This window comes from Lates calcarifer, linkage group LG3, assembly GCF_001640805.2.
Source record: "Lates calcarifer isolate ASB-BC8 linkage group LG3, TLL_Latcal_v3, whole genome shotgun sequence".
NCBI classification, from domain to species: domain Eukaryota; kingdom Metazoa; phylum Chordata; class Actinopteri; family Centropomidae; genus Lates; species Lates calcarifer.
Window position 1 is genome coordinate 16,155,016 of NC_066835.1, and position 22,000 is coordinate 16,177,015.

Consider the following 22,000-nt stretch of genomic DNA (forward strand, 5'->3'; position numbering starts at 1 on the left):
CACAAAGCTCCGAAGACACAAAAAACGACAAAGAAAAAAATGAGTCGCAAAATGATCACAATGAGATTCTTAACTATCACACGGAAACACAAAATGGCGACAAAGAAACGTTAAATGACCTGGAATAGACCCAAAACTACAAAGACACAACACCGTGCAAAACAACCACAAAGAAGCTGACGATAAATAGATCGAGCTGGAGAGCACCACAAAAAGACACAAAATGATCGCATCGACATGATAATCCGCCATAAAATTGATTTAAAATGACCAAGCTGGGGCACAAAATTACAAAGCAGAAAAATGTCTGTAGAGTAACTGAAAATGGATGCAAACGGAGTTGTAAACGGACAGACAACTAAACAGTCATCATCCTCCACAAGTACCATGAGGGACGCTTTAGTCACAGAAACACAAACGCACTCTTACCCACGCGATATAAAGGACTGAAAGTGGAATTTTTAAAAAAATCATTACACCGTAATGCTAATGCTAACGCTCTCCGATAACGTTAATGCTAACGTTAGCCGCTAACTGTTTGCCTTACCTGCGCGTCACAGGTGCGGTCAGCGTCCATCATGTTCGACTTATGTTCAACAAAAAACAGCTCCAGAGTTTGTTTTAGCATCCAGACCTCTCCATTAACGACAAAAAAGCAGCTAGAGACTTTGTCCCAGTGTCCAGACCTCACCGGTAACGACGTTTTCTCGCAATACTGGCAAACAGAGGTAGTGGTTCAAACTTGGCTTAAATCTGTTTTCCGGCCTAGTTTCCCCGCCTCTCTGCCCTCCTCCAGAAAGTCATGACCAATGACAAGACACGTCGCGAACGATGACGACATACGTCAGCTAACATTTACAGAAAAACGCTGATTGGACGAGCCATTCTGGTCCGCCTAGCAACCGCTTCTGATTGGTCTTAAAATCTATCGACCGTAAAGACGGAGAGAAGCCGTAGATGTATTATAAGATATGGCGGACAGCCATGCGCCAGATGCAGCATTAGTGCACAGTCTGAAGGTGAAACTTATTTATTTGTGACTGTTTTATGACAAACTGGATACAGTCACATGTAATTTGTAACAGCCAAGCTAATGAGCATGCTCCTGTAACATAAATGTATACTATAGTTAGTTACAGCAGCTTTATTGCCCCTGATAGTGGTTTTAAGGGTCTTAAATAAATTATTTTACTCTATTTATTGAACTGTTATTTAACAGTCCTCCACTGGCGCCTGTGGGCGACGGAGAAGATGGTCAGCATCCCTGGGAACTTCAGGTGGAGGTACTACAGGTCCCACTTGATCACCATGACTAGCTTCATCCATGATCCTCTACAGGATGAGACTGAGACAGTTAAAGCGTTGAATTAATAAATGCGAATGGATGACAGGTTGTAATGAACTCAAGTCATCACATACTGTATATAAAAAGATAAGACACTGCACAGATCACATAAACTAGTACATATAAGGTAAATGACCTACAAATTTTAAATACCCTGAAGAAAACTGTTGGGAGTTATGAAAAATCACCTACAGTGTCATATGATATCATATTATAGAGGCTAATATATTAATTTTAAAAATACCTTTGAGAGCAAAGGCTGACAACAGACTGATAAATGCAACGCAAAACCACATCAAATCACACTGTAATGAAACTCAGCTTATCATTACACATCACACTACGCAAGGATCCTCCTTCCCAAGACACAACATGACCAAACGTAGGGTGCCCGCACACAGCAGTGACGTCACTCAGAGAAATGACTTTCTGGGCTTTTTCTGAGATTTTGAGAAGTTTTACAAAGATTAAAACTCCATGGTTTAAAAATATGAAATAAAACGAATGATAATTGACTTTGTTTATGTCTGGAGGTGTCCCGTCAGCAATTTTCCAGGTGTTTCTTTTACAATGGTGACCTACGGGGAAAATGCTTTTTGGGCTGCAGGGGACCACTGGAAAAAATCACCTACAAGGCTGAGCAGCAGCTCAGTTCTTATAATACATCCATGTTCTGATGTACATAATAACTTCCGGGCCATTCGCTGCTCAACTTCAGCTCTGTCCAATCACAGAGAAGAAGTTGTCTCACCCTTTCCATAACCTGAAACACTTTTAAATTTTCTAATATGTTTTTGTTATGTGAAATGTTGTCTTTTACGTTTCTGTGTTTTTTGAAATGTCGTTGTACTTTGATCTTCAGGGCCAACGCACACACATGGCACCACTTTTCACACTGGTCAGAGATACATATGAGAATATCAGTGTCTGATATGGGTGTGTTTAATAATTCAGAGCAAAGCCAGGGTCATATCTAAGATGTGTTATGAGGCTGTTGTCCTCTGGGAGACACAGAAGGACAGATGCAGCATTGGAGCAGTGAGAAGGCTTTCAGCCGAGTAGAAAAAAAATCAATGCACTGAGTAGTGACTAATAAACCCCTCCTCAGTGGTCTAATACAGGGGTGGTTATTATATCTCCGAGGGCAATGCAGCATTGTGGGACTATTATTACTGTACAAATGGAGTGTGTTCTCATTCAGCTGAGGTAGAGGTCAGGGGCTGAGTACTTGTCCATGCACATGTTGTTGCAAAAAATGAAGTAAATACAAATGTGCAGGGCAATCACGCACAAACACAAACCATCAGTCTCCTTGTGTCACCACACCCTCTTATCATGTCATCATCATCATTGTTTGGGGAAAAAATGACACTGTTGTGTATGATATCCTGTAATTTCCAAAGGATTTTAATCAGTTCATCTTCAGTCTTCTTTTTGGCCCACACAGAGAAAGCCTAATACAAACTGAAGATCTTCCCACACACAGCCTGTTAAAGAATGACACAAAGAGATGCATTTATCATCAAATATGAGTTTATTTTTTTTATAAATCATTCTTACAAAATTGGCATTTATCTATTTCATTTGTGACCTCTATAAAAGTCTTCCGTTAATTACAAGGTAGGAGGGAGGAGAAGGCATCAGGACAGCTGGGTTTGACCGAGTCCTTACAGATCAACAGATATTACTGCTGATTGGTAATGCAATAAAGCCAAATCACTGATAAATAATCCCAAACAGGAAGTGGTCATGCGTGGTCGCCTTAGCAACAGTGTCCGAACACAAAGATGAAAACGGGGTGTTATATCAAGAGAATGGAAGCTGTGTCTCATCCAGTGTATGAAGGGCAGGGCTGTTCAGGCCCTGCACATTGGTGCTATTGCTGCCCGTCTTTATGGAAACAGTCAGGGACAGACAGTGCTCGGCATGTCAAGAACTCAAATGTTGATAAAAGGCACAAATCAAGAACAGACTAGTTTCCAGAACACATGCCGCCGTCACTATAAACACCAACTGCCTGGCGCATTTTGGGTAAACCTTCTTCCATCTGTGTTGAAGCACACAGCGACAACTTGCATAATGTCTCTCCCGATCAAATGACAGGCGTTTGAGTGGATGCAGAGGTTTTCCTTGTGGCCTAACTCGCATCGATCACACTCTGAACTCCATTATAAACTGTACGGCGTGCCAACTGAAAGATGGGACAATTTCTGTTGCCAAGTTATCTGACCTGAAACCAAGCTGTGAAAAGAGGCAATTTAAACACAACTGTGTCAGAGCCCCAGATCCATTATTGTAATGCATTAGGGGAAGATGTTACTGCAAAATCTGAAAATGTTTCCATCTGGTACAGGGGACGCAGCTGCTTATTATTTTCCATGTTTCAGTTGGCGTAGTCTTTATTGGGACTTTGCAATTTGACTCCCGTGGAGAGCCAAGATGGTGCAGCCCAATCCAATCCTAGATCACTGGTGTATGCAATCTTTTCAGGAGTTAAAACTACTACTACCACAACTCCGAAAACATTCCCCCTCTCTCTCTTTCTCTCTCGGGGAGCTCTGTATTAGAAAGCGAAGCGAGTGTGATAGATGTTTCCCTGGAAAACCAATGCAGAGTGAAACGTAATAAGAGCTGTGTATCGGCATCTGCGTGGATTAATGTGCACAGCGTGTCGAAAATAAAATGAATAAATACCATTAACTCCCCTCAGCGATGCAGGATCAGTCTCATGTTCGTGCCACGTCATCTCAAATCGTACACAGTCTTTTTTTTTCTTCCAAAAAATAAATATATGTCTATGTACAGTGCTGAGAGTTGCAGGGATTTGAAATGGGTGGTGTTTTTTTTTTTTTTGCAAAGCTGGGGGATGCCATTCTCTTGAGATGATTAACAACAGTGATTCAAACAATCAGACATAAAAGGCTTGATATGGATTCAAACAATATGGTTCACTGTAGATGAAATAGGGAACAGATGCAGACCAAATGAGGACTATGTTTTTCCCAGAGTCACATACCAAAGATGATCGAACACTTTTTGTTATGACTCCACATTAAACAGATCATAAATCTCTCCTGGCAAAAAAAGTCCCAGAATGTAAATACAAACATTATATGTGAGGAAAAAAAAACATATGATGGTCCTGCTGGTTTTGATATACTGAAACAGAGTAGCTTTGCTGTGGTATTGTACATGACACTTCAAAAGCATGAGTGTCACCCTTGTTGACACTGTAAAGGCTTTCCAATACATTTTATATAAACTCTTTGTAGAACAAAACATAAACAAATGAATGAGAAACGCTGAAAGTAAACCATTCATTGAATATGTGACATTGATATTGATGATGACAGCTACTGATTAACATGCGCACTGAAAAGCTTTGGCTGAGACATTATGTTGAATGCCTGCCTGACAGAAAGGCCACTAAAAGCACGCCGCTTTCATTCAAGTGTCTGCAGACTAAATGGTGTGAGTGGACTGTCTGTGCTCTCGGCCGCACGCAGACCTAATGACAGCGTGGAGCAGCCATTTTCTCAGACAGCCCTTTTTCTTTGAAATGATCAATTAAAGGCTGAGAAAGCTGGTTATTTTAGCATTTTGATCTGGTTGTCTGATATCAATAAAGTAATTTAAGGTGCAAAATGTCAGGCGGTTTGATGTGGATACAACAGTAATGTGAAGTAGTTGTTACAAGTAATGGACAAGCACAACCACAGGGGAGGATGTGTTGGGGTTTGGGGAAAAAGAAAAAGCTGTCCTCCCAAGGCTAGCATTAGCCAGAGGGTCATGTTTGTGGGTCACAAACACAATGGTCCATAATGTTAGAGTGTTTTATCAACAGCTTGTCCCCGGGGAAAAACAGCACTCTAAATGAAATAGGTTTACCTAATTGAAGCCCAAACGTATCTCTGCCTGACAAATGGAGGAGAAAACCTTTTGTCAATTTAATGGCTCTGAGGTTCTCTGATATGTCACGGCAAAAAAAGAAAGAAAAAAAAAAATTCATGGCAGCAGGAGAGCCACATTGGACTGATGACCAGAATATTTCAACAGGAGAGTGTCCAGGCATCTGAAACTGATGTAGGCAACGTGATGTGCAATAAACAATTTTTAAAGGCAGACCCTGATGTCAGAATGGCACTGATGCACTCAGCGTTTAAAAAAATCTCTCTACAAGCACTCCTGTGAAATGATGCTCATCACTAAAGACCTGCTATAGTCTGAAATTTTCTCCCTGTGAGGATAGTGCTCTGAGGCCTTGCAGGAAGAAGGAAAAAAAAAACAAAAAATGGGCGAAACAAGTTTGGGTTAGAATGCAGCGTTCTGCTCCATTTCATCCAGAAATGTTCATTTCACTCATTCCAACGGAGGGAAAATGTACTCCGCTTGAGCTTATGGTTGGATGAGCCAACTTTTCAAGGCTCTGTACACATACACACACACACACACACACAGACACACACTTGCACAGAAGACTGAAAGTACAGAGAGTTTGAAGGGGGAAATAAAAGATGATGAAAGTAAGTGGGAAAAAAAGATAAGAAAAGTACAACTGCCATGGTGAGTATGAGAGGAAAATAGGATATAAAAACAAGATGTTTTTCTAACTTATCTTAGTGATAACAGGGAAGCAGATAGACCATTATAAAAGCCATATCAGCACATCAAGGAATGAGCCAAGGATAGGACAGACAGGATGTTTTTAGATTTGAGGCTCAAAGATGTGCGACGATAGATGAGAATATCAGGAAATAATGGCTGCTTCTCCAAGAAAAACCTTGTAATAACAGGTTGGACACTGCTGTTTACTTCCCCTGCCTGGAAAAGGAGAATATTAAAAACTGATGACGCTCCGATTCAAAACCTCTCCGTGAGGGAAAAGGGTCAACAGTGATACTGAGAGCTGGATTTGTACAATGATATCAAACCAACTAAAGAACAGTGTTTCCCAGGCTATATAAAGCAGGGTTTGGTAGTGAGTCCAGTAAAATGTCCTGATGCAGACTGGGGTTGCTAGGGGTGACCAGTAGGATTTGTAGTGGGTGGGGGTTGCCAGGTTCGCGATCATGGACACCTTCCCTCTTCTACCGTCCTGCACATGTGCCGAAAGAGCAGGAAAGTCAATGTCGTCCTTGTTCGTGTTGTACAAAAAAATATTCTATTCAAGAGTTCTCGTCGTCAGTAGTGTGTGCTGTGTGTTTGCACATTTGCGAAACATACAGTACTGTTTGGCTTGTCCATCAGTTTGTGTACTCCTCTTTGTCTGTCTGTGTTTGCGTTTTTTGTTTGTGTTTTTCAAATCCAAATGCCATCTGCTTGCTTCCTGTTCATCCCTTCCCGCGTCAAGTTCTGGCAGCAGCGGCGCTGTGGACATTGGCAATGTGCTGGGTGGAAGACAGAGCTGTGTCGCTCCCTGTCCATCCTGCTGTAGTCCTACTACTCCTTCTACTCTCCACTGAGTCAGTCTCTCGCGCCTCCCCCTGTGTGGGGTCTCCCCCAAGGGGGCGCCGGTCCTGTCAGAGCCTCTCAATGTCCCTGTATTTCTTGCGGAGGATGGAGACCTGGTCCTTGAACAGGACGGGGTCCAGTCTCATCTGAGAGTGGACCAGCGGCATGGCGCCAAACCAGCTGGCGAACTTGTTCATGCATGTCTGTCGCTGGGCAAAGTGGTCTGGATCGGCCCAACGAGAAGCCCTCGAAGACTGTCGGGAGTGAAGAAGAGGGGGAAGAAAAACAAGAGAGCAGTTGAATAATGATTGCTTTATGTCAGTGATTCTCAACCATGGTAACTGAATTTCAGAGGGCACTTCTGCAGTGAAAGATGGTGGAGTATCTCAACTAATGTGGAATATTAGAAATCATGATTTTATGTGTGTTAAGGAGGGAAATGCACATCCACATAGAATCAGAAATTGGTGTGTTGCTGACCTCCCACCAACCTGAGTCAGTTGTAACCCTAAACACCACGTGTTGCAATTGAGAGTGCATAAAAACTAGTTAGCTAGCAGGCAGACAAATCTGAACAGTTAGCTAAACATCATGGATAAACAGTTGAAATAGTGAGCTCAAAACAATAGATGAAAAGTTGAAATAGCTAAAAGTAAACACTTGCAGTAGCTAGCTAAAAGTAATTGTTAAATGGTTATGGTCCAGCTTTCTGTCAGTCCAAAGGGTTGACTGTAACAAACACATGTGGAATGTGACTGGTGTCAATGAAAGTACTTGTTTTGTAGGGACTGTGGGAATGTGAGGGTATGCCAGAAAAAAACCACAGCTTTGGAGCATTGGCGGGAAGGAGACGTTCTCAATGTAAAAAAGACTGACAGTGACAATCATCTGCATTCTTTCAGTCAGTCATAATCTGTGACAAGAGAAAAGCATTACTGAATGACATTAGTGTTTCTCAATAAATCATCAGCTGGATCATACTCTATATTTGGGAGGCTGGAACCCGACTAGAAACCGTGACGTAATGCTTTAAGTCGGCCGCAACTCCTGTCTGTGTTTTTGTCTCTCCGCGGTTAGTGACTTGTCCTGTTTACCCGTGGGCCGTACAAGAGAACTTTAAGGGAATAATTCATGCTGTCCATAAAGCAGCGAGAGTTCACTCCAGCTGAAAGGCCGTGACACACACACATGATGGGAAGAAAACAACACTGGCTTCAGCATGAATTCACGACTTATACAAAGGCAGGATAAAATCGGAGGAGGACTGTATAATATGCATGTTTTATATCTGTGGTTGTAAAATGGTTACTAGTTCAATCACAGCCTGTAATGAGGTTTTCTTTTTATGCAGGCCAATTCTCTCAAATGTGGCTGTCCTGTATTGGATTACCAGCTCTTTATTATTATTAGTCGTCTACATAAAAAAGCCATAAAAATGACATGGATCCAGTCACGAGGAGGGTTTCAATACACTCTTACCTGCCCCATCATGGTCTCCTTATACTGTTTCTTCTGTGTGACCTTGATGGGTGGCAGCTTAGTGACAGCAGAGACCAGGAAGTTCATCAGGATATCCTCACAGTTGGCCAGCTGATCCACCATGTTCTTCAGACTAGTCGGCAAGTAGTTGGTGTACAGGTAATGGTAATACCTGGAAGAGAGGCCACAAAGGAGATAGAATTAGAAGAGGGAAAATATCTGGGTGTGTCAGTCCTCATGAGAACTGTCTGTTGTTCCCATCAGGAAGACATTTAAGTCTGAGGGCTGAGGCATGTTTTTGCAAAAATGCATGTTTATGTTTTTACCCAGGGACACAAAAAAGGCTTTGACAGAGCAGACAACATGTCCACTCTCAAATACATTTTGTGTGTGCTTGTGGCACAGAACCAAAGCAAAAACCCAAAAGATACTAAAAGTTGAACAGATTAAAAGGTTTGTTGATACACCATGTTTTTCAAGGCCTCCCTTTTAAAACGTCTGTGATAAAAATTAATTTTGTTGGATCGCATTTTTGGCTTTCATCTTTGGCTTTCATCATCCTTTTAGACTCTTCAGACCTGACACATCTTCATTTGCCAACATAAAATACATTCTACCCCTGATAGATAGTATTGTTCAGGATTAGAGCTGAAGCAGTCAATCAACAGAAATGAATTAGCAGAGATTTTAAGCAAAAACACCACAGGTCTGGATTGTTGGTCAGATAAGACGAGAGTTTTTAAAGCATCACCCAGGGCTCTGGGAAACTGGAACATTATTATTATTATTATTTTAAAAGCATAGTCAGTTGTATCCCTGATCAAGATTAACACCTAAAAACATCACTGTGAGGCTGAATAACCTCACAATTTCAGACCTTTAAAGATGGCTGAAAGAAAAAAGTGTGCAGAACTTACTTTAAATGCATCACAAATTTTAGATACGTTTATATTACAGGTTCAAGCCCTTGGGTTAAACTTTGGATTCAGCAACTGACTAATTCTTCAAGTCCCTGGATGGATTGAATGATGGACTTATTGAAAGTGATTAAGCGCTGGGCTGCAGTGATTGGCTGACTTCAGATTAATGGACTGTTCCCATCACAGCTGAGTGAAGCCATATTAAAGCTGACAGGGCTGTAGTTTAACTAAATGCAGGAACGCTGTGTAGCAGACAAATTGACATTTTTTTGGATAAAACATACCCAGTGTAAAAACACAGTTTCCTGAGGCTGTGCTACACTGAACATAACACCTACTTTCATAATCTACAGATCACTGCATCAAAGTGTTGTATCAAAAGACAGACAACTGAACACTGGAGAGCAGAGTAGAGCGAAGCTGTGATCCCCGTATAACAGAAGGGGAACAGAACAGAGGTTTGGAGCATGAAAGAAAACAGCAGAGTAGAGCAAAACACTGAAAGCTTTTTCACGTTGAGGTAAACAGATGTACAGTACTGGAACGGAGAGTTTTAGTCATTATCTACAATTGTGTTGTGGTACTGTACCTGTGGTAGATGGCGGCCCCAGTCAGCACCATCGAATAATCGTTGGTCCATTTGGATGTGTAGCCCCAGCGCTCCTTGTTGCTGTCCCAGAAGTGGCTGCGGGCGGGGTAACCAACAATGCGCTCCGGAAAACTCTGCCAGACTGTAAAGGCAAAGTCCACCTGGGCAGAGAAAGATACGAAGCTCACAGAACATATCACGGTGCAGAACATCTATGATATGCATAATGGCTACCACTTTCTAGCCCTTTGTAAAGAGGGTTTAACAAGTGGCATAATTCATGGTTAATAACTAATTAACTTATGCTTTAAATATCAGTTACAAGCCACTGATAATAACTTCTGGGTTGCCAGGTTGTGAAAGAAATCCCATTAGATGGTGTTTATCCTCCTCCAGCTGGTTGTTAAATTGATCTTTTTAGAGCAGACACACACAGACACCCTAATGCAGTGGTTACCAACATATTTTGTCAGATGAGCTCAGGCACTCTTCCATCATCACTGTCATTTTTTTCTACCATCATTCATTACTTTTAGCTGACTACTTTTAAGCATTAATCCATGACTTTAACTGAAGTATCTGAACCACATACATGTTATTCTTAGTTATTTCACCTAAACCCACAATCATATATTAATTGATTTCCAACATTTATGACCACACAATTACCAAATTCAAAGGATAAACACAAAGCTTATAAAACTGATCTATTCATAAATAAATGGATTAACCATTTATAAAACTTGGATGAAAGGATGCCTTATTAGAAAGTGGTACTACATCATCTCTGCCTATACCTGAAAAAAATCTGTGTTTATTGTGTGTATTTATAGTATATATTGTGTAGAAAAAAAGACAGTAAATGAAAGTGACTATGGGAAGAATTAACAAAGGAACTGCACACTCAAACACACTTTAGAGAAAATACAACAGAGGCAAAAGCTCATCAAACACAAAGCAGTCTTTCCTAAGCAGCTGCCTACAGCAAACTTCTGTGGCGGCGATCAAAGCATTCAATCAAATAATTAGATGAAAACATCACAAAGGCCTTGGTGGCTCCACAAACAGCTTGCTCTGCGTTACACCACATATTACAACACTACACCACACTGAGAAGATGCCTGTATTAATGAGTATTTAAGTAAAAATCCACCACAAATCATAATAAACATAATTTTTATCTGCTCTTCCTGACAGAATTTGTGCATATGCACGAGTCCCAAAGGAAAAGAGAGAGTGAAAAAAAAAAGGTATTTGAATTATAGTATAGTCAACGGGAAAAATATTCCAATGGTGCGATTATAATTCTACCTATTTTCTGTATGAACCAGGATACGGGAGTCTTATGTGAGTCTTATTAAAAGGTTTGACTGTTCAAAAATGTAGGCGAAATTCTTTAAGGAGAGCTTTTATTGTGAAAGATATAATGGGAAGAGTGGGGAGACCGCTCAGAAATCTGTCACTTAATTTCTCTCTTAACTTGCACTGGCATTGATGTTGCCTGAATTCTAAAACTTCAGGGATTGTTTGTGATCATGAACCAAATGTCTTCGTGGGAGAAACATGGGTCGGTTCAGTTTTTCAGGGCTGGATTTCCATTCATTGCCAGCTCTGCTTTGCCATCTTGATCCTCCGCACAAACAGCCTTCATGAGATCTAATTCTACACCGTTCAAGGCAGCATCTGGCTTCCCATGGTGCTGCGCCAATACGTGTCCCCGGGAAAAACAGCAAACAGTCCCGACAGCATGTGGAACAAAAATGCCCATAACAACAATGCTCTCGAACAGGGGGATTGGAGAGGTACAGTGTGATTATGAGCACCAAAAAAAAGTGAGGTGGAAAATGGAGAGAAAAAGAGAAAAGGGAAAGAAATGGAGGTGGAGAAAGAAAGGCACATGAGAGGAGGAGGAAAAAAGTAAGGCTTGGGGAGAGAAAGTTGGAGTAGTTAAAGTGATTTAAGAATCGAGCTGCAGAGCGATAACTTGAAAACACCAGGGACAAAAAGAAAGAAAGTTTTTAAAAAATTGAGAGAAAATGCAATCAGAGAGTTGCATTTGGTACATGGAGAGAGACTGCAACTTTGTTTTGTCTCAAGAGTACCAGACTATTGAGGCAGAGAGGAGGGAGAGGAGCTTTCTATTCTTCTCTTATTTTATTATATTACAAGATACCTCTGTGGTGGTTAACACTGTGTCCTCGTCCAGGCTGAGGACAGCGTCGGTCACTATGGTCTCGTAGGGCAAGAAGCGGCTGCTCATCACCTGCAGGGGGAGACACAGAGCGCACAGGGTTACAACCACACAATAAGACCAATGACAGTTGGATTTCCCTCTTTAAACAGCATTAATTCATCATCATTCGGTTGGATGGAGCAGATTAAAGTAGCTGAAGAAGTGACAGGCATCTGAAAAGTAAAGCTATTGTTATGGACTGAAATCTTGGACATGTCCCTTTTTCATTGCTTTCATTCACACAGTTGACAGCTCCCAGTGAACTTGATTGAACATGATATTAATGTTTCCATGGAAACACACCATGAGGGTTACTTTCAAATGATTAGATTTTGTATCTAACATCAGTGGATGGCTGCATTTTTAACGACAGACTCATTTTTTTTTTTATGGTGACTCAATTTGCTTATTTCTCAGCTGGCAAAATGTAGGGATCCTTCCAACTTTCTTTTGACCTGCAATATGGCCACTTGGAGATGAGCTGTAAATAAAACACTGACTTATTAATGCCCTCCATATAGATACAGCAAACAGCTGCATGCATTGTCAGAGTAACATTAGCATCTATTTGGAGTCATCATTCTGGTCCAATACTGCTGTTGGTCTCCATTAATTAGCTTTTCATTAGCTTTTCAGCTGTTAAATGTTCAACTAAGTTTACAAGCTAGCTGCTAACCTTGGCTGTCTCTCATTCGATGCTCAGTAAGTTGGTTTTTAGAGCTTATTTTCCTGAAAACAGCTGCCTAATGTGGCTAAAAGCGATGATATTAGAGCTGTGAGAGTGAATCAAAACAGTAAAGGGCAGAACAATGAGCTGAAAGATGCTAATATGTCAAGTAGAACTGAGGGGAACTGCAGAGGGGAAGTGGTTTTGTCACGAGTCCTTTCACATAAAAATAGTCAGATGATCCATTGCTAATATACAAATATTGATCATAGCTGCTTTAAGGAGGAGCCCCGCCATCCTGACATCTCATTTTTTGTTCACCACTCAAAGCTTGTGAGTCAGAGAGCAGCTCTACTGGTAAATCGAGAGCCTCACCTTGAGATAAATTTTAGAATAAAAACTGTTTTTGCTTCCAATACCCACTGTATGCATTTTTAATGGGTCCTCATAAATTCATGGGATTCAGGGGAGACAACAAGTCACGAAATCAACAAACAGCAGCACACACAGAGAGGAAGAGAAAAGCCAATATCCTACTTTTTACTGCATGCTGCTCCTTGTTGTTTTCAGCAGTGATAAAATGCTGATACATGTTTCTATTACTGCTGCAGAGTCGTCTGTCTCTTTTAGATCAATAGAAACATATAAATGCAGGCAGACACATGCAGTGTGAGTCATGTGTCCTGCATATGGCACAAATTTGCTTTTCTTCTCCTCCACAGTCGAAAACAGAATATGTATATTTAATGGTGGATGAAACCAAACTGTATAACACACGATAGTCCTTGAATATTTACTGGAAGCAGAGAGAGATGGTGGCCGCGGCCTGGTGGGTGGATGGAAAGATCAACGTCTTGAGGATATTTTGACGGGAAGTCTTTGGACTGTTGCCGTGATGAGCTCGGATGAGAAAACAGCAGCTTTTCGTTTGACGGAAGTCTGAGTGTATTGTGGACTGGATATGTGCTTGAACTCAAACAACCTCCCACGCAAACAAGAATCTAATGAATATATACTGTAGCTTTAATGGATGTAGACACACGAAATACCCAGATACACAGCCACTAAATTAAAAACAGTTACCAGGTTTTAATGTACAGTGGGGTCCAGAAGTCTGAGTGGTCTCAGATGTTTGGACTGTATATGTAGTATATATATCTATGTATGCAGATGTATCAGTATATATGTACATATATATATATATATATACTGCATATATCTTTATGTATACTGCAACTGGTTTTAATGCTGTGGCGGATCTGTGTATGTACACTCACACCTGGAGAGCCTGTGATTCAGTTATTTGGCACAGCTCTGAAGGTCGGGCCTCTGTATGAAAACTTGTTCTCTTAAAACACCATCTGCACTGAAAAGCTGTTACATTTACATTTAAGAATAGTCAGTGTTGACCTTGTTTCTCTATAAACACCTGCCTGCCTGCTGCGCTCCAGCAGGGTGACCTCACTCTCAACAGGTCTTCATCACTCCTACAGCTGGGGGCAGCGACACACGGCGAGAGGGAATGTAAGAATACACACCTTCCCTGATGAGCTGTGTAAAGCCTGTTATCCAGCACCGCGACTAATGATTGCTTTTATTGCCAATAAACTAGTAACCGTGTAAAATATCATTACAGTGAAAATTGTCCATCACTGTCTCCTGGAGGCCAGAGTGATGTCTTCAAATTACATGCTTTATCTGACCCACAGTCCAAAACTAAAAGAGTTTTAGTTTACACAGATAAAAAGGAGGTGTTGGATTCAGTTTATTAGAAGCACAAGAACCACAGGTGCAACAATCCATTAGACGGGGAGTCAAATCACAAACACCTCTGAGAAATTACAATCCTTAAATCCTTAAGTGAGCTAATGATCGCATGTGTTTGTGACTCAGCTCTATTCATCTTTTATCCACGTCATGTCTCACAAAAGGTCCATGACTAAAACTTTGCCTTTCTAATCATCTTTATTCTGACAGTGTGTGGAATTTAAAACTTTCTTTTTCAACACTTTTCTTTTACTCTAGAAATATAGATTTCAGATGAGTTTAACAACATAAAGAAGAAAAGCAGATTGAACTTAAATACATATAACAGTTGTTTTAACCAGCATAATAAAGAAAACTGTGTTTCAGCCATTTTATGCTGTTTGACATCTTAATTTAATAATACTCGGGTTGAAAAACACTTCACCACTACATATCTTTTCACTCATGTTTTCTGGTGCCAGACGATATGTTACCCTTTGAACTAAGAGAAGGAAACAAGGCTCTACAACCACAAGTGATTATGTGGGGAACATGAGTATCTGTAGAAAATTTCATGGCAATCTGTCTAATAGTTACCAAGACACTTCACTAAAAACCACAAATGTGAATCTCATGGTGGCACAAGAGGAAGAAGTCAGGGAATCATGAATGTCTGTACCAAAACCTTGCCAATCCATCCAGTGGATGTTGAGATATCTCACTGGATTACAGTGATAATAGTCTGAAAAGTCAGGGGATCACCGGCCAGAGTGGTGGTCCAACCAAAGGATTAGCCATTCAAGCATGCCACTAGTGTATCTAAATGGCTTAAATTGGGATAAGTTTTCTGTTGGTGCACTGTGGATCCACCTTCCTTGCCCCCACTTCATCACTCACAGTGGAGCTCTGAAAGTGCTGTTGAGGCTGATGCCAGCCATTGGTCGGGTCAAATGTCATCTCCTCTCTCTAAAAACACTCCAGAGGCAACAACAGCAGCTGAACGTTTGGACTGTCGCTCGTATTCTAACAGGGTGAAAGAGGCGCTGCGTGTGAGTGACAGTCGTGTTTATGGACGAGGAAAAGGAGACAGAAAATGAGAGTGGAGAGGAAAGAGGAGAGGCGGTACCCTCCCTCTCATCATTACTGCTATTATGTCCTGCGGGCATGGAGGGAGAAACAAAACAATCCCATCTCTTCGCTCCATGTTTTCCACTTGTTCTCTACCAGAATGTGTAAGAGCGAATACCAACGAAGAGCAGGAGGAGAGAGAACAAGACAGGAGACAAGTGACAGTGAGACAAACAGCAAAAAGGAAAAAGAGACGGAGAGGAGGAGAGGATGAGAGGATGAGAGGCTGGTGTTTCAAACCCCCAGATGGTTTGTAATGTTAGAAGTGCGACATATTAGCCTGGGGCTTCCTGGTGCTCCCCAGGAATGTGTGCTCTTACAGCAGGAATCTGCCTCCAGCACTTCACCTCCTCTCTGAAGGACAGCAGCAGAGGAGAATGGGAGAGAGAAAGGACAGTGGAGGACCACCAGTGTGTGTAAACCATATTAAGCGCTGCTGGGATTCTCACGCGGCTTAAACCAACAGTCATAAACCAGCTTTTTGGCCACTGTGCCAGAGAGACAGAAAGGATGACAGAGGGAAGGACAGAAGGAGGAAGAGATGAGTTTTGGTTCAAGGATGAGATTGGTGTTGTTCTATGTTTTTTTTTTTTTTTTTTGTATTGTCAACAAATCCCATGAAAAGACCAAAACTAACAATGTCACCCTGTCTGTGTCACTCAGCCCCAAGCACATCTGTTCCTCCTGATTATGTCAATCTTTGATTATAGTTTATTAAATGTACTAAAACAGCTGGGCACTGTTGTTTTTAGTAAATGTAACTCAAACAGCAGTGCATTTGTTTGGGACTATTTTCAGTTGCGGATTAATACACATTTAGTGCTCTACTGAGTATTTACAGTTCTGTGGTTTTCTTCGTATTTTTTGGAAAACAATGGAGCTCTAAGGCACAGAGGGGTATGCTCTACAACCAAGTCAGTAAGTGCAAGGTTAGCATGACAAATGCAGCAGTTAGACTGGACTCATTTATTAGGATATGGCCCAGGTTTTAAAAACAAAAACATTTCATCTAGAGATTACATTTCTTGCTGCAAGAGCACAAATTATGCATTGAGCTGAGAGATGCAAACAGGAAGAAATATAAAGTCAAACAGGCATAAGTGAGGAAGTGAAAGAAGAAGTGAAAGAAGGCAAAGCTATAATTACATTTGAGAAGAATGATGTCAAGGTTGGGAATTTTAGAAACCTGTAAACATGTTCATTTTTGTCCACATTCATGCTTTTTAGAATGAAACAAAATATATTAATTCTCATCCAGTTTTTATTCCTAGCAGTGTGGAAGCTGACGTGTGTTTGGAAAAGAAATTAAATTCACAGAAAATAAAATTGAACAGTTGACTGAATAAATAAAATATGAAACATCTAAATAATCTTGAAAAATTAGCGGCAAGGAAGGTGCACTGAGGGAACTTGACGATGACGCAGTGATGAAGAGAGGGGAAAAAGAAGATGAAAGAAAGAGAAACGATAAAGAGGTTCTGTGAGTGAGGAAGAGGATGAAAGAGAAAGAGGGGATAAAGAATAAAGTGGCAGGAAAAAAGGCGAGAGGGATGAAAAACGTTCTCTCTCTCCCTCCCTCTGTGGGGTGGAGGAACACAGCTTGGCTCGCCATGGTAAACACAGAACCCGCCACAACCACAACAAACCACAGGCTGCCTGGCGCGCGCACCCACCCACACACACATACAGACAAAAACACACGCTCACAACGTCAGTGCGCTAAGCTAAGCCCGTTCTGCTCACTTTTCATGGACACACAGTGACACACACAGCCCTCCCGCTGTGATTGACAGCTTGGGAGAAACCACTCAAGAGCCACGGGGAGAGGTAAACCATAAACCCAGCCTACCGCCGGGTGACTGACACTGATGTGAAAAGCACTTCCTCTGATTGGCAGGTGAAGTTAAGTCCTCACGAGTGAGCGGGGAGAGGACAGTGGCGGATGAGTCTGATGTCTGGGAATACAGATGAGCAACCAGATCCTGCTTTCCCTCTCAGAAATAAACGTTTCCAGAACTTGGAAACTGTCAAACTAAGCTCGGATCAGCGTCCAGAGGCAAATATCACTCTGTGTGTCCATGTCTGACCTTTGACTTGTACGAGGAGAGGTCACAGTGATGTCAAGATAACGAGAAACCCTTCCACAGGGCAAAGCCTTGAGCATAAAAGCCTAATAAGGCTGTCAAAATAAATGCCACTGAGGCATGCTCATAGCTCAGGGCTCTGGTTTATGTCTGGCTTGAGGGTTAAAAAGCAAAACAAAACAGAAAAATATATTTCATATTTCTCCAGTGACAGTGTCAGTTATAAGAACAGAAGAAAAAACAATGTCTTGCTAAATTGACATGCTGAGAAAATTGATATAATATGCACACTACAGTTTTTTTAAATAGCTCTGAGTCATATTTAAGCCTTTGCTCACACTGTAGTATGAGATTTTTTCCATATTTGCATGAAAAAAATATTCTGCTCTGAAGATTCTGGAATTAAACTCAAATATGTAACTTTAAAAGAAGTGATTTTTCCTTAAGTGATTTACTGTTTCTCTCGGTTTTTGATTGTTGGTTGAACAAAACAAAGGAAATTTAAAGACATCACCCTGGATGGGCATTTGCTCTATTTCACTGTTTTCATCTTACAGACCAAACAATCAATACAGAAAGTAATCAGCAGATAATGAAAATGAGGTTTGCAGCCCAAAAAAAATCTATATTTAAATATAGATTTTGTAATCATGACTTTTAAAATGGCTGCATGGATGATGAGAGGATCACGAGTTATTAAACACATAAAGAAAAATCAAACCTCAAACACAATAAAATAAATGCTGTAAGTTGTCTGCTGGGCATGTTTGTAGTATCATTCTATATTACTCAACTATAACTTATTTCTCCTGAGAGATTTTTGTCACTTTCTTCAGCTAATTAAATATTTAGTTATGATTAAAATAAAGAATAAACAGCAGTAAATACATTAAAATAAATAAATGCTACTATGTATATGCACTTACCCATTATTGCCTCTTTATCTTTCCTAACAATATGCATTAGCCTTTCAGCTACGCTTTTTTTCCCATTGCATATTATTCCCATTACTGAGCTTTAATTAAAACCACACAAACTGTCCTTTAATGGAATCAGTGCAGCACAAATCGAAACTCATTAACTCCCAGAAACTCTAACACTGAATAAAATGTGCCAAGACACAGTAACTTCACAGTTTAAAAATAAGCATAAGATGAGCTGCGCAATTAGATATGATAGTGATCACACCTCTGAGGTAACTGAGTGGAGGAGTGCGTGTGTTGAGGCTCACCTTATTCTCTCCCTCGATGACGATGACGGGCACTGAGGTGGCAGGCCAGCGGTGCTTTGCGGGGAGAGGCTTGTCACAGTTCCACAGGACAATGATCTGAGAGATGTAATACAGAAAGTAATTATTACCTGCACCAAACACCTGCATTGTATCTAATTTGATTTCTTCTGACCAAAAATAACACAGCTTGTTGTTGAACCAACCCACTGAACATGTGACATTTACGTGCCCTGCAGCTGGCAAATGTCACCTTATTACAGCCTGATTGAATGTTAAAGAGCCAGAAGGGCAACTGAAGTGATAAAATATTTCCAATTATGTTTCCAGAATGGTTTGTACAGTTCAGTCCATAACCAATCACGCCACATCGTCAAGTTGTATTTATTATAGTACAACATGTTGCTGAACACATTCTCCTACCCACATGATCTCCACCCTTCACCTCCAGTTATTTGATGTTTTACATTAACAAGGCTTATTCTTCAGCCACACACATATCATGTTTTATATGACTTGCACTTCTGTTCAGCGACCTGCAGGTCAGGCAACAAGGAAATGTCACATGAAGTTAACCGCCCCCGTTCACTGCGCTACGACAGCAGACCTCATTAATGTTTGATGAGAAACACACACACACACACACACACACACACACACAACATGACTCCTCTCTGACCTTACATACATTTATACAGCTCAATCCTCTCATGCATCTTAAATTTAATGTAGTTTAGGTGACACAATTGCTGTTAGTTAAACTCTTCTTTGGAACAGCAGCCTAATCATAGCTTAGCAGCTGTAGTATAGCAGGACCTGTCAACCTTAAATTTGTCCATATGTTGAATTTGGTGTCCATGTGGCTACAAAAACCAATATTATGAATTTAATGAGAGTTTTCTTGGCCTTTTCAAAAATGAAAATACGAGAAAATGTGTAAATAATAGATTAAATGATGTTTATCAGCTCTTACATAAGGTATGATTGTTAGCATGTTGAGCAATTATGACACCTACTACTGAGGGTTACTTCCAAAACCAAGAGTTAGCATTTCATCAGCTAGCTACATTACTTTGTAGGGTTACAGGCATAGACTGTAAATAGGTTACAGGTTATGTTTAAAAGAGTTTAAGCTAATGTTAATGTAAGCTAGGCAGCCAAATAGGATTATGATACGATGAAATAAAAACCCTGATCTTATAATACTATGACTAAATACACTGCCATTCAAATCCATACAAATGGATCAGCAGCTTTAGCTTCAGTCATTTACCACGGAGCCATCAAGTGCATATTTAAGAACATTTTTACGTAATTTACAATGTATTGTGGAACAGCTGAATCCATAAACAATTCACTCAATATTTATATATATTACACAGTGCAACCAACAACTATATTTAACACATTTTGGTCTCTTACTATTGCCTGAAAGTGTGAGGGATTGATATCCAACTGGTGATAAGTAAACATGAGGGGGACATATCATCAACATCTAGTCCTGTAGTGTTCAGTTGCTGTGTGTCAGCTAACATCTGCCCTGCTGAAATGTCCTTGAACAAGTCAGTAAATGAATCCACCCCAGCTCCACTGTGCAGAGCTGTAGCTGACACTGTGCTCAGACATACCCTGATGGAAGCAAAACCACAAGAATTTCCCTGCAGGGATCAATAAAGTTTCACATTATTCTGACATTAACTACATCACATGCAGCGGTTCCCCTCGGGGGCTCTGCACCCTGACTGGACCTGCCAAATTATGAGCTGGGAGCCAATTGTCTGTGTTGAGGTTGTTCCCAGGTGACTACAGCAGCTGTGTGTTTGTGGAGTGAGCTAGACTGAAGATGTTTATGTGTCACTTGTATAAGACAAAGACAGAGAGACATACAGCTGTTTGATGAATTGCAAATTTATCTCCTCACAATCTGCACAAAAAAAGTGCTTGTCACTGCAAGATAACAACAGGTATACAGTCTGGATCTCCGCACACACTCACAGCTGAGAAACACGTTGATCCACTCTTACAGGCTTCTATTCCTGTTTGATTCGAAAGACAGATGGTGTCTCTGTCAGCTCACCAGCCCTCTCCGGGCGCTGATGGTGGCATTGTGTACGTAGGCCTGCATGTGTGGAGAAGAATAGTGAAGAGACTGTTGATGTATATGCAGCACGCATGGAAGAAATGTGTGTGTCGTGCACACATTGCCACACAAGCGTACGCGCGCAGCAGGAGGTACACAGTGTCAGAACGCACCTCAAAAGCTTTCTTGCGTCCAATTTAGCCTCCTCCACCCTCTGTGTTCCTTCATTCTCTCACTTCCATTCATTTATTTATATCCCTTTCCTCATCCACTCGTACTCCAGCATCTCCACCTCCCCCCTCTTCTCTCTATTCTGAGAGTGGCTGTGTACCTGGCTCTCCACTTTGCATGCACAGCCTGAAGAATGCAAACACAAAAGCACTCCTATAAAAAATAAGAAGGCGGCAGAGTTTACTCATCCAACCTGCTGTAATGAGAGTGTGTGTCTGCTATAAACTGTGCTGATAATGAGGTGCGTGGTCGGGTTTTACCACTCTGAGATGGGGCTGAATATCAGACCTTGACACTTTTCTGTATTGACTAAAATGTGTGTATAGTGCAGATTATCATAATTTGTCAAGCACTGGCGGCTGGAATTAACTGCTCTCTCAGTTCTGTAATCTTTACTTATTTTTGATCGAGCAATTGTGACTTGAAGTGATGAATTTTACTTTACTAGTTGAAAAAGGTCCACTTGCTTGCATGTTCATCATGTTTGCTCAGTTGTCATGAAGTTGTAGATGTTCCACGCATAAAAATTGGGCTCGACTGTTAATAAAACAATCTCCACTCAAGGTCCACTTACTAAATACTTACCACATCACAATATCAGTAAGTTGACCTTGAGTGGAGATTGTTTAACTAAATAAACTGTAAAAAGTAAAATTATTTTTGTTGAATTAGACTACATTTATTATGATTATGTTCTTGTATTTATGTACTGTGTTTGGTCAACATTTAAACAAGCAGTCCACTGATTTTACACTTAAAAGTCAGTGTAACAGCCATGAGAAGTACCACTCAGCCTGTGAAAACAGTTACATAATGACT

At 40.8% G+C, this 22,000-nt stretch overlaps 1 protein-coding gene across 1 annotated transcript in view; it reads right to left on the reverse strand.

Moving 5' to 3' along the window:
• Positions 1–2,860: 2,860 nt before the first annotated feature.
• Positions 2,861–22,000, reverse strand: part of ext1b (exostosin glycosyltransferase 1b) — a 110,799-nt gene continuing 91,659 nt past the window's right edge. The window contains exons 7-11 of the mRNA XM_018686083.2: positions 18,874–18,969; positions 11,958–12,047; positions 9,785–9,945; positions 8,276–8,447; positions 2,861–7,050 (exon numbers count right to left, since the gene is read on the reverse strand). Of these exons, the coding sequence (XP_018541599.1) occupies positions 6,865–7,050; positions 8,276–8,447; positions 9,785–9,945; positions 11,958–12,047; positions 18,874–18,969 (705 nt within the window). The 3' untranslated portion in view covers positions 2,861–6,864. The remainder of the gene's footprint in view (positions 7,051–8,275; positions 8,448–9,784; positions 9,946–11,957; positions 12,048–18,873; positions 18,970–22,000) is intronic.